This window comes from Pangasianodon hypophthalmus, chromosome 25 (genome assembly GCF_027358585.1).
Source record: "Pangasianodon hypophthalmus isolate fPanHyp1 chromosome 25, fPanHyp1.pri, whole genome shotgun sequence".
NCBI lineage: Eukaryota > Metazoa > Chordata > Actinopteri > Siluriformes > Pangasiidae > Pangasianodon > Pangasianodon hypophthalmus.
In genome coordinates this window covers 16,537,858-16,551,720 of record NC_069734.1, presented here as the reverse complement: position 1 = coordinate 16,551,720, position 13,863 = coordinate 16,537,858, and the positions used below count along the sequence as shown (strand labels likewise).

Below are 13,863 nucleotides of genomic sequence, written 5' to 3'. Positions count from 1 at the left end.
ACTACTTTAATAATGAAACCCATTAGCCCACTAGTTAGCAAGTTCACGTTGGAGGCTATGCCTGAGTCAGGCTCCAAATGGATCTAAAATCAGTGTGCAGTTCACTAGGGGTCATCTCCTAGGCAGCCTAAAAACACACTTACCCAGTCACTGGAAAACCGATGCTGGTGCTGGAAGACAAAAAAGTACCATCAGTAACTGGAGGAAATGCACACTGCTCAACCTTGAGACAGTTCATACATATTAACAATGCTTGTGAATACCTGCACATAACATACTTTGGAACCCAATTTAAAAATAACACCGATCCACTGCCATGTTAAGCATGGTGTTGAATTAGAACTGAGCTAAATTATACATCTAGAAGATATTTTCCTTTGAAAAAGTGCTGTGGTGTCTGACCTTGGCCTGGCGGGGGCACTGTAGAGTACAGCAAGCAGAGACACTCCAGCGGCGGTGGCCAGAACCGAGCGCATCCAGAAACTCAGCTGGCAGAAATTGCAGTACTGGATGATGGCAATGATGATGGCGCTGCACAGGAACATCGTTACCTACCGCAACGAGAAAAAGACACGAGTTAATGTATTAACGGCAACAGGGACCTGCATACAGCAAGCCTCCTAGGCCTAGTCCTGTTGTTTTCTACCCATCAGTAAGTGCCACATGCACATATCTATTTTATATTACTGTAATGGTTTTACACGTTTCCTGCGTGTCATCAGAACCTATTTTTAATTACTCTTTAATTGCCAGCTCCACAAATAGCTGGACTTTGATCTTAAAAGTAGCCATAAAATCCATGTACAGTGTCCCGGGTGACTTTTGAAACAGATATTTTATAGATCATTCTCAGTTGACGTTACACTGAAGTCAGGTGATTTAACTGGAAATAAGAAAGTGGGTGTAAATGGAGCACTGCTGAGAAATGAAGACTTTCCCGTGTCGGAAAGCTTACAGTTTACCGCCGACTGTCGCTGAGACGCCTTTCGAAAATGCTAACTAAATAAACGCCTCCTTACAGAAACCTTCACCACATCAACAGTTACACACTTTGTCGATCGCCTGGCATAGACGAACTAGTTACTAGTTCCCTGTAATTCCCTGCTATTATAGAAACAATAACGTATAACAACAATCGTATTAACATAAATGCTGCTGTTATAGGAAATTAATTGACACCTTCTGACCAATCAAAGTTCAGTGTTGTGTGTGAAAGACTATTAATGCATCTCTCTCACCTGTGTAATGTACACTAAAAAAAAAAAAAACTCAATCAATTAATGCCATTACGTGTAATCTACTTCATCATTAATGAGCGCTACTAGTAATTCTCAACAGCAAAAGAATCTTAAAACACAAACTACATTAAAAAAACAGAACTATTACTAAAACCTCCATGTCCTTAGCTCTCTTTTTCTCTTACCTGAATGTGCAGGTGGAGGCTGCAGGCCAGGTGCGAGAAAACCGAGATGGCAGGAAGTGACACGAGCACAGCGCCGACCACGTGACGGGGCACCCAGCCGGACACCAGCTTCAGAAGTGACTGAGTGCAGCTGAACACGTTGTCCAGGTAGAAGGTCATACTGTGTGGATGGAAGTGAGGGTTAATTGGGGGTGTAAAAATTCACTAATTCACACTGGGGCTCTGGTGCATTTTAAAGACGCGGCTGCACTGACAGGAAACAGCGTGTATTTAAACTAAATAAATCTCTGTACAGGTAATGATTAATAATGTCCCTTGGCACTGTGTTTCTCTTTCCCTCCATGCTTTTCTGAGTCTTTCAGTCTGATTGAAGGAGGCGTGGCCTCTGTGACTGTCAGTGTTACTGAAGGAGGCGTGGCCTCTGTGACTGTCAGTCTGATTGAAGGAGGCGTGGCCTCTGTGACTGTCAGCGTTACTGAAGGAGGCGTGGCCTCTGTGACTGTCAGTCTGATTGAAGGAGGCGTGGCCTCAGTGACTGTCAGCGTTACTGAAGGAGGTGTGGCCTCTGTGACTGTCAGTCTGATTGAAGGAGGCGTGGCCTCTGTGACTGTCAGTGTTACTGAAGGAGGCGTGGCCTCTGTGACTGTCAGTCTGATTGAAGGAGGCGTGGCCTCAGTGACTGTCAGCGTTACTGAAGGAGGTGTGGCCTCTGTGACTGTCAGTCTGATTGAAGGAGGCGTGGCCTCTGTGTCAGTCTGATTGAAGGAGGCGTGGCCTCTGTGACTGTCAGTGTTACTGAAGGAGGCGTGGCCTCTGTGACTGTCAGTCTGATTGAAGGAGGCGTGGCCTCAGTGACTGTCAGCGTTACTGAAGGAGGTGTGGCCTCTGTGACTGTCAGTCTGATTGAAGGAGGCGTGGCCTCTGTGACTGTCAGCGTTACTGAAGGAGGCGTGGCCTCTGTGACTGTCAGACTCTCAGCAAGGAGAGACACACCACTATTCTTAATGCATGCTGAGGTGCATGAAGAAAGGACGAATGATGCTTTCTTTCAGTCTCATTTGCAGGTGAAATACTCCATGTTCGTCTGTAAACTCCAAAATAGCTTGTTATTAGGTACACCTACCATTGTCCCTACACTTATTTACAATTTAATCTGAGCACAGCAAGACTAACACGCTACTGTGCTTGGCACTGGTACGAGGTGCGGCAGCACTGAAGAATTAGCAAGTAACCAAACAAGCTTCACATAGCAGTGTCATAATTCTTAGCTACTATTTCAGATTATACGATAAAAGTGAAGTACTTCAACCAGAGACATCTGAAAGACGCTAAGCCTTCAGGCTCAGATTAATATCTTCCCTCCAAATCTACAGGCCACCACACAGAAGAGCAGAGAGAGACAATGGAAGGGCATGAAAAAAATTTGCAAGTGGATGTGTACTACTACGGCAGAAAAAATAACAAAAACCTCAGCCTGTCAGAAATGAAAAAATAAATACAAGCAATGTCACCTGCAATAACTGAGACACAAAAAAAGATATTCACAGTGGAGCTGAAAATTTGCCTTAGTGAATTTTAACTGCTATCTCGCTGTTCTGTTGTTCGCTCACCGAATGGACAGGATGAGAGACACGAGCTCGAGTACAGCGGCGGTCACCGCCAGGCCGACCGTGGTGGCAGGAGGCATCTCCATATTAACCATCGGGTAGAGGAAGCAGGCGAGCGTGAGTGCGAGGAAGACGGCGCACGACAGCAGCACGTCCAGCAGAGAGCTAAACACAGGACTGGCGAACGTCTGCACGGGGGTGTGGCTTATCACCTGAGAGAGAGAGAGAGAGAGAGAGAGAGACTGACTCTATGTAGTGCCAGATGAGGGCTGTGAACGGCTGCTGTTATTAATATTTTATGTTTAATTAACACTGGGATATATATTTTTAAAAAAAGTGTCCCAAACCACATTTTGTTCACTATATAGTGCACTATTTTGCATAGTGCAAAATGCAGAGTATGTGATTTGGGAATATAGAAGTTGTTTTAGTTGTGTATAGGAGAAGAATACTTCACAATCCATCTGGACACAGCCACAAAGTAAGTACATCTGCGAGGGTGTTTATAGTCTATACAGTAAAGAGTGTGGTTTGGAACACATCTGCAGTGGAAGGATGGTAGTGAAATGGTTTTGTTGGTCCTAAAGTGACCTATATAGGAAATGGGCTGTGGTTTGGGACACACCCACAGTGCCAGTGTGCCGAGGAAGGCGGGACGTCGAGTCCGTCACAGACCGTTTCTGATCTCAGTGTATTATTGTGTATCCACTAAGGTGCAGCTCTTGAGCGATTATACCCTACCAATTGCACTTCAATAGGGCGTGTGGTTTGGGACACATCCCTCCTTCATCAGCCCACAGGCACCTGTGGATGTGGCCCAAACCGCACTCTATTTCCCACAACAATCTCACCACCATCATTCCACTGCGGATGTGCTCCAAACCACCCTCTCTTTACTCTATAGGCTATAAACACCCTCACAAATTTCTCACCATCATCAGTTTATTATGAACGTGTCCCAAATCACAGGGTTGTGAAATGCCTGGGTGCCAATGGTGAGACATTTGTGATGGCCTGATTTGGGACATTGTGATGATGAGATATTTGTGATAGTATTTCTGTGGCTTATATAGTGAACAGGTTCTGATTTGGGACACGTCCAATTTGGACTGGTGATGGTGAGATATTTATTACGGTGTTTTCGTGGTTTATACAATGAATAAGTTGTGATTTGGGACATGTCCAATTTTGACTAATGATAGATGAAGAGACATTTTGTAATGTTTCTTTTACATCAACTTTAAGGTTAACAGGATGTGAGTTTTGGAACACAATCACAGTGGACTAATGATTGCATGACATTTGTGATGGCGTTTATGTAGCGTACAGTGTGAAAAAGTGGGGGAAGGAGTGGTTTGGGACACAGCCCTAGTGGCCTAATGATAGTGCTTACGAACCAGAACATACCTGCAGCATCAAAGCATTATTGCATAATAATGAACCATTATGAGCAACATGGTGGACACCAAAGAAAAAGCAAAAAAACATGTGTGTGTGTGTATGTGTGTGTGTACCTCCTGCTGGTAGTTTTTACGATAGGCAGACTCCAGAGATTTCTCTAGGAAGTTCAGGCTCAGTTTGTTGATTGGCGGCTTGAAGAAATAATCTTTCATCAAGCTGACAGAGGAAGAATGAGCACAAAAGAAAAAGAAACAAGTTACAGAAACAAAATGTCAAACTCAACGTCTCTCTTTCTCTCCACCTGTCTCTTTTTCTCACCTGTCCTCCTTAATGACTTCCACAAAGTGCACGTCGCTCTTCTCTCTGAACCCTTTGCTGCGGAGTGGAATTAATGCCGAGTGGTCCATGGCTCCACCTCCTCCGGTCCCGGCGCCACCTCCCCCTGTCGACCCCGCCCCCAGACTCCTCTCCTTCTGCAGCATCTCGCACAGGGAGGCCTGGCTCGCCCGGACAGCCTCCTCGCACAGCGGACTGAGAAGCCCGTTCACCGCTTTCGGGAACTGAGGAGGACAGAAGATCCCATTTAGATGCCTAACTTCACCTAAATTACATTTCTTAAATAAATGTTTTGGTTAAATGCCGCATGTCATTTTGCGTACACTGCCCTTATAATGTAATTATATAAATCACAATCAATGCTGTAATACTCTCGGCTGCTCTATGCTACTCGTACACATGCCAGCATTGTTACTATGGCAACCAAACTAGATGTGTGTGTGGTGTGTGTGTGTGTGTGTGTGTGTGTAAATGCCACTACAGTCTGAACAAGCCCATCAAACTCAGTCATTTCACTGCAAAAATCCTAAAAATAGGATTTAAGAAATAAATCACATCTGTTGTGCTGCATGAACAAAGCCTCTAGAATAAAACACTAGTGAGTACATCGTAGTTAAACTGTTTGTTGCCTCTGTGTGTGTGTGTGTGTGTGGGTTTGTTTTAATATATGTATAGTCTTAAATAAAGTCTGAAAGGCTCTTAGCTAAAATTCGCTTCGTGGCAGTGTGTTTGGGCGAATTTATCAATAAGGGCACAAGCTCATTTCCTGCGTATGTCAAAGCACTTGATCTGATTGTTAGTGAGATCAGCGGCACCCCATATACACTTCCATTCAAATGTTTTGTAAATGTCAAGAGCATTAAACGAAGTGAAATATAAATGGAAATTTATCATTGTGTGTTTCCATCAGCCACCGTCCTGTGGATTATCCTGAGGAGAAGCCGCATGGTGACATCATCAAGAGAGCAACAGCCAAACACACTCATCAAAAGATAGGTCAATATTTACACACACTCTGTATTCAGAGTCGGCCTACGCAGGTGCTCGAGCTGATTTTTTTTCGGGTCCATTCAGATTACTGTCGGGTTGTGTAGACTAGTCGACTAACACATTCACTAGTCTCTGGTTTGATCAAGAGTGTGATTTGTGTTTGTTGCTCTATGTTGAAGTGTTCACCTTGCTGCTGTTGGCTTTGTATTCATCCTGGCAGCCATTTTGTGTCGTCTCATCAGGCAGCAAATTCCCAGCAGCCTCCACTACTACAGTACAGGACATGCATGGAGTCTAGAGACAGCAATAAAGAGAGAGAGAGAGAGAGAGAGAGAGGGAGAGAGAGAGAGAGCACGCATTAATGGCCTGTAAATGGCTTTATATACACGTGACACGGAGATGTGTGGACCAAAGAGTAGACATGGGTGTGTGCGTCGTGTGTGTGTGTGTGTGCGTGTGTGTGTGAAACCTACCTTAATGTGGTCAGCCACAGCTGAATGGGAGAGTTCAGAAGTGTGTGTGTGCGGGGAGGGTCTTGGCGTTTCACTGAAGTCTCGTCCCAGACTGTTCTGAGAACAGCCACATTGTGAACCCATTTTCTTCCCCGAGATTAGATACGTCTTTAAGCCTGCACGCGCACACACACGCACGCACACACACACACACACACACACACACACACACAAATAACAATTTAACGTAACAAAATACTGTCTTATTTTCTCTTAATTTTAATTTCTATTATTTTATTTGTTGTTTAGTCCACGTGGTCACGTGAACCTGGGTGCAGTCCGCACGTGTGTGAACGCTGATTAATCCCGGGACTGGACACTCATCATAAGGTTATCACAACCACATCCAAACAAACCAGGAGAATATTTTCTACACACAAACACACACACACACACACACAAAGAACTCTACCCATGCAGAGAGTAAAGCACCACAACATTAAGCCCTTTATGCAAATCTGTGCCATCAAACACTACACACACACACACAAATCTTCACATACAATCCTAAAGGTAAATATCAATCCACACAACACACCAGGACAAAGCGCACACATCCCCACGAGACAGGTATCCATGTCCTACACACTCACTGTACTGGTGTGTGTGTGTGTGTGTGTGTGTGTGTGTGATTTCCTCAATCTCTATCTGTCAGGGTGAGTGATTGGCATGTGTGTGTGAATCTGCTCATTACATCATGCTTATCCATAGCTCATGACTCGCCTCACACACGCACGCACACACACACACTCCCACACAGAAAACCTCTTTCCCCTGAATTCCCCTGGAGCCCCAGAAATGAGGAACTCAGGGCTATATAGGATAGGACTCGATTACGGATTAAAAAAAAAAAAAAAAAGGCTGAATGAGTGACAAGATCTTAGTAGATGTAACAAATCCAAAATAAATATATGAATAAAGTAAAATTTTAAAAGCCATGGCCTGCAGTGAAGTTCCTCATGTTGCTCTGACTAGGTTCAACATCCAGTGCGAACACAACACTATGAGAACATTATGAAAGTTAGGTGGTGATCAGAAAAGATTTTACTCTCACATCTAACCCCGCTTTACTGAGTGTGCACCACTTCCTGTCACATGACCCCCTGACCTGTGCTAGCTTTGTCTTGTGGTTGGCATATTGCAGCTTTTCACTTCTCTGGAAAGGATTAAATCCTGTAAATGCTCTGTGCACATGATGCGTCGATTACCACATGTGTATGTACGCGTGTGTGTGTGTGTGTGTGTGTGAAAACGCCAACGGGCTACCGTCTATCTTTCGGCTCTGCTCTTCTCCCAACTAATCACAGTGTTTCCATTCAGTCTGCCAACTCACTAAGGGGGGTGGGGGGAAAAAGAGAAAGAGAGAAAGAGAGAGAGAGAGAGAAAGAGACAGAGAGAGAGAGAGACAGAGACAGAGAAAGAGAGAGACTGACTAAAAAAAGGGGTAAGTGGAAAGAGAATGACAGTGTCAGTGTGTGTCTGTGTGAGAGAGAGAGAGACAGAGAAAGACAGAGAGAATTAGAAACTAAAAGGAAGGAATTTAGTGAAAAGACAAAATTAAACTCACAGGAGACTGACAGTGTGTGTGTGTGTGTGTGTGTGGGTGAGAAAGAGACACAGAGAGAGAGAGAGAGAAAGAGGCATAACCTGAAAAAGTGAAAGGCTGCGAGAAAAAGAGAGAGAGAGATAGGAAAAGTGGAAAAGAAAGAAGAGAACCAGATAAGGCGCTAATCTGATAAGATGTTAATCAAACACTCAGCACTCATGCGTGATTTCTTTGTCCTTTTGAACTTGCTTCCTTTTGAACTTTGAACCTCTCTTGCTTCATTTCATCTTCTCCTTCTCTCTCCTTCTCTCTCTCTCTCTCTTTTCTCTGGCTTCTCTACGGCCTGCGCTGCTCGCTCTTCCTAGCTTTTTCTGACGCCTCCATATTAGGGCACGGAGGATCGGTCCTGGGGTTGTGCTCGCCTTCTCCCCTCCTTCCATCGTCCTCCCATTCTCTCCTGCTGCTGCTTTATAAACCAAAGAATATCAGTCCCCCCTCTCTCTCTCTCTCTCTCTCTCTCTCTCTCACCGCCCACACTCCCTTTCTGTCCATCATTCCTTCTGTTATTTTACTCGTATGGTCTGATAGTTCTGTGCTCAGGATTAAAATGAACAGTGAATGAACAGTTGGGGGAGGAGCAGGACAGAAACAACACAGCGTAATAAACACTGCCAGCGAAGTAACAGTTAGTTCATGAAGTTTATACACAGTGTAGAGGTAATTACATCCTTTGTAAGGACGTACTGTACATCAGCTGTACACTGGATTTACAGTGCATGATAAAAAATAACAACACGGCAACAAGGCTGCAAGCAAGATAACAAACTACAGACATAATTAACCACTTGGTGGCATGCTGCTATAGGAGAATAATCACAGACGTGGTGGTGTGATGAAGCGGAGAACGAGCGCATTAATATAAACCTGTGATTTGTAGCTGCGTTCCTGGAAGAGCTGCTGTTATGGGAAATGAATCAAAAACACTGTGACCAATCAGATTCAAGCATCCAAAATGCTGCAATATTATCATCAAAACCAATTTCCTGTCCATCATTACAAATATGAGTGCTGAGTGTAAAGGATTTCCTTGTGTACGCACTCGCAAACACCTACACAGACAGAGAGAAAAAGAAAGAGAGAAAGAGAGCGAGAGCGAGCAGAAAATTCTGCCTTATAATGCTGCTTGTAATGTTATTTATCAATATGCCCGATAATCCTCCTGCAGGTAAGTCATCAGACTGAAGGTCACTGTGCAAGTGTGTGTGTGTGTGTGTGTGTGTGTGTGTGTTTGTGTGCTGGAAGAAACGTGGCCAATGTCTGTACAGTGTCCAAGGACGCTAACATGAGACACGCACGTAAAGGAAGGGGCCACATACCTGAGAATTCATGTACAGATAACATTAACAACCATCAATCATGGCACAAGCGTGTGCGCACACACACACACACACACACACACACACACACACACACACAGGCCCAAAGACTCACAACATCTGCACTTTTCACGCACAGCTGAAGCATGCACGTCTTTCAGTTCCTCAATATTTAATCTGACGCAGTTTAATTTCTAGCCTATGTAACAAAGATGGCGGATTTTTATATGAATTTTCAGTCGAATAATAAATTAAGATAATGTTATTATACTGTCTTATTATTCTTGTTAGTCTAACACACACACACACACACACAACCAATACAATACACACCATTAAACATATTTTGCTTCATCACCGCTGGCCTGTGTAATGGAGTGTATAGTTCGTGTAATGGGGTGTGTGTGTGTGTGTGTGTGTGTGTGTGTGTGTGTGTGTGTGTGTGTGTGTGTGGACACGTTTGGCGACATCTGTGTGATACAAGCTTCAGTGTGGCTTAACATTTCTAACTGATGGGGTGAAAAAGTCATAAATATTAATAACTGCTAAAAGGTAAGAAGTTATAAAGGTTGTGTAAAAAGAAATGAATTGCACCCATTAGTAAAGATTAGTACCGACATCATCTGCTACCTTTGCTCTCACTTCTGTGCATAACCTCTGAGTCACTTTCCTCTCTCTGTGTGTTTGTGTGTGTGTGTGTGTGTGTTTATACTCAAGCCAGATAGAGTGACTGGAAAACACATTTTTACATTACTATACAGTCAGTAGTGCATGAGACTCGTAATCTCAGGGCCATGGGTTTGAGCCCCAGGTCAAACTCCAAACCCAGCCACTGGTGCTGCGCGAGCTCGTGCGCTCTCAGTGCCGGGCCCGATCCCGGATTAAATGGGAGGGCTGCGTCAGGAAGGGCATCCGGTGTAAAACCTGTGCCAAATCAAATACGGCTCATAAAACCGGACTTCCATAATGGAGACGGAGGATCCGCTGTGGTGACCCCTAACAGGAGCAGCTGAAAGAAGAACAACGTTAGCAGTTTTTAACTAGCTACATAGCGCTGTAAAGCAGGGGCATGACACTCAGCGAGCCATAAACAGTAAAACTGATTCATTCCTTTAAATTATTCTCAGAAGTGCGTAAAGTAACGTAGCTTACGTAAATAAACTCAACCCCAAACTCACTATGTATTCCTTTCACACCACAGCACATTTGCCAATTGTTACAATTTACAATTTATTAAAGAAAATACAACGTGTCGTTCTATCTGTTTATGAAACGTTCCTGTTATCACGTTCAGTACAACCCAATTCTCTCTCTCTCTCGATGTTTATGAGACGAACAATTACCACAGTTTGTCGTGTTACAGAGAAACTGAAAAGCGTAAACTCCTCTGTCCTACGGGGTTTCGCGTGTCAGGTGATTGCCGATCATTAAAAATAACTTCCGGTGAAATTATTTGGCCCATCAGCCCTTGGAATCACTGGTTCTCAGCTCCAAACCAACACTATTATGGTGCTGGACCCAAGAATCAGCTCTTTTCCGGTGGAAACATGCGGAACCGTTTATTCAAATAACAACAAAAACACAGTGTTCTAATAAAAAACGTAAAACTTGTATTTCTGTGTAGAATGTAACGCACACTAACAAAGCATTTTACTCTGATGTCGCTTCTTCACACCTCAAAATATCGCAAATATAAAGGAAGTCGTCGTTAAACACAGAATGATTTATCTCGGAGCAAACGGGCTGCTTGGTTTGACTATAACAAAGCCAGAAATAATCAAGACTGAACAAGTAAAAAAAGAAAGGTTAACCCAGGTGAAATTTAACCCAACGCATCAGAGCGTGACTGATAGAAAACTAAAGATGGAGCCGTGCTCTCATCCTTTAAGGAAAAAGGAAACTAAGATGAGGGAACATAAGTGTTGAATAATGGTCATGTCTTCTGCGTGCGCGTTCTCTTCTTTAAGGTAAAAGCGCCCTGACGCTCAATCGCAGAACAAATCAAGTATCAAAACGTAAATCCTATCAACAACTAGATGTCAGTTTTTTTTTAAGTGGTATTATTAGTCGTAAATTATGTTGCGTGCCTGGCTTAAAAGTCCCTGTAAATGAGCTGTTACTATAGAAACGATAACATATTAGAACTAGCGCATTAATGTAAACCTGTGCTTTGGATTGCAGTCAGTGCTACTGTCAGAGCTGCTGTTATGGAAAATTAACACCATCTGACCAATCAGTACAATAAATAAATAAATAAATAAATAAAGTCAGCAGTGAACTGTTGAACTCTGTGTGTGAGAAGTTTTACTACATATAGGTGTGTGTGTGGATAACAATGCACTAGAGGGCAGCATGCCTGGACAACCATCAGCGCGTGCTGTTTGTGTGCACGTATGTGTGTATGTGTGTGTGTGTGTGTGTGTGTGTGTGTGTGTGTGTGTCTGAGAGAGGGTTTATCAGCGTTCATGTTCCACACCGGCGGACTTCGGTATTTACACAACACATCACACACCTTTATGGCGCTTAATTTAGCCCTGCCCTGGCTCTGTTAGTTATTAGTTATGACAAGACAGGCTAAAATAGCAGCATGGTGTGTTCAAACAGCCATACATACACACACACACACACACACACACACACACACACACACACACACACACACACACACACACGCACGCACACCACACACAGTCTTTACCAGACAAACCAGTCCGGTACAGTATTGTGCTGTGTTGTTGGATCATGGGCCCGATTAACTTTAGCTATTAGTGTTAAATAAGTATGTTGTTACGTTGAGGTCTAAATGAGTATTTTACATAAAAGAAAACTAAAAAGCACCCTCCCCTTCATCTATCTCCTGTTTACACTCCCACCTGCACTCCATACACACACACACACACACACACACACACACACACACACACACACACACCTGCCATCAGGAGGATTCCCAAGCATGTGAAGGAGTTACTGGACTCAATATCGGTCATGATTACTAGTATAGCTAAATTTTTTTTAAATTTCACAACTGTACTGCTACAAAATCTAAAAACTCGACTTTCTGCATTTGTTTACTAAGCACCACGGATCATACTAGAAATTTTGCCGGAGAAAAAAACTCTTCGTTTTAGTGGAATTTGCAATGATCGATGTTTTTCCCCATCGCAACTTCCATTCATTTGAAAATAAACTGAACCTTATGAACTCTGACATGCGGACTCGTATCATGACACTTTGGCTGTGCTGAAGAAGTTACTTCACGTTACACCGAACACCATCCACGATGAAGACTAATTTTAGCCGTGTACTAGCAGGAGGTTTTATATAGTACAATCTGATCTGAATATAATTTATTACATAAACATGTGCCGTGCTGTGCAGTCAGTCAGGAGGCTGCATCGGTGGAGAATAACGATCTTCTGCGTGGGTGTTTCTGTGATTAGGAAGAATCCACAGCCTTTTCGCTTTCACAGTCCTCGTCCTTCACTCTCCTCTGAGGCGTCATTTCCATCACCAATAGGATGGGTCATGTCTATTTTGCAAGGAGAGGCAAATTGCAAATTTGTGGCCAAACTGCGACTTGAGAAGCTGTTGTCTGTCGTTTGTGCATGTGTGTGCATGTGTGAACGTGTGTGTCGAGGGAAGGGTAGCTCCTTATCTGCAGAAACACTCTAGGGTGATTATTTGCACTGTAACTCTGAGATGGAGAGAGAGAGAGAGAGAGAGACAGAGAGAGAGAGAGAGAGAGAGAGAGAGAGAGTGAGTGTGCATATCTTTGTACAGAAAACACACCCACATGGTAGTAAAAATGTCGAAATGGTGGACATTTGCCTCACTGATACTCTAAAAGGAGTTGTATTTCTGTTTTTAGTCTTTTCCCTGCTCCCACCAGATTCAACTAATCAGCTAACAGCAGTTGGTGTATGTGTGTGTGTGTGTGTGTGTGTGTGTTAGAGCAGGGAAAACACTAAAATGTACAGGACAGGGGTTCTCTGGCACCAGAGTTGAAAACGAGACCTAAAGAATGACAGACACATTTAATGTTGAAGACAGACCACGCCTCCTTCACTGAGACTGGCACAGAGGCCACGCCTCCTTCACTGAGACTGGCACAGAGGCCACGCCTCCTTCACTGAGACTGACACAGAGGCCACGCCTCCTTCACCGAGACTGACACAGAGGCCACGCCTCCTTCACTGAGACTGGCACAGAGGCCACGCCTCCTTCACTGAGACTGGCACAGAGGCCACGCCTCCTTCACTGAGACTGGCACAGAGGCCACGCCTCCTTCACTGAGACTGACACAGAGGCCACGCCTCCTCCCCCGAGACTGACACAGAGGCCACGCCTCCTTCACCGAGACTGGCACAGAGGCCACGCCTCCTTCACTGAGACTGGCACAGAGGCCACGCCTCCCTCGCTGAGACTGGCACAGAGGCCACGCCTCCTTCACTGAGACTGACAGACAGGCATTAATGTTGTGTTTTATGTCATATGACAGTCACACGTTAATGCCTCACAAAGACCACTATTTTTACTATGCAAATAAAATCGCAGCGCATGTGTGCTTGATGTGTACGTCGTTTCTGTTCATTTAAATTTCAATACAGGTTTAGATAATCACCTCTATCCCTCACATGAAAGCAGCTTTTATATTTATTTATAGTTATTC

General features: G+C 44.0%; 1 protein-coding gene across 1 annotated transcript in view; it reads right to left on the bottom strand.

The window, feature by feature from the left end:
- adcy9 (adenylate cyclase 9) overlaps nt 1-13,863 on the bottom strand; it is a 31,721-nt gene that overhangs the window by 8,709 nt on the left and 9,149 nt on the right. Inside the window, exons 2-9 of the mRNA XM_026947982.3 lie at nt 6,231-6,385; nt 5,944-6,051; nt 4,750-4,991; nt 4,545-4,647; nt 3,034-3,242; nt 1,424-1,583; nt 403-551; nt 144-170 (exon numbers count right to left, since the gene is read on the bottom strand). Coding sequence (XP_026803783.3) covers nt 144-170; nt 403-551; nt 1,424-1,583; nt 3,034-3,242; nt 4,545-4,647; nt 4,750-4,991; nt 5,944-6,051; nt 6,231-6,385 — 1,153 coding nt within the window. The remainder of the gene's footprint in view (nt 1-143; nt 171-402; nt 552-1,423; nt 1,584-3,033; nt 3,243-4,544; nt 4,648-4,749; nt 4,992-5,943; nt 6,052-6,230; nt 6,386-13,863) is intronic.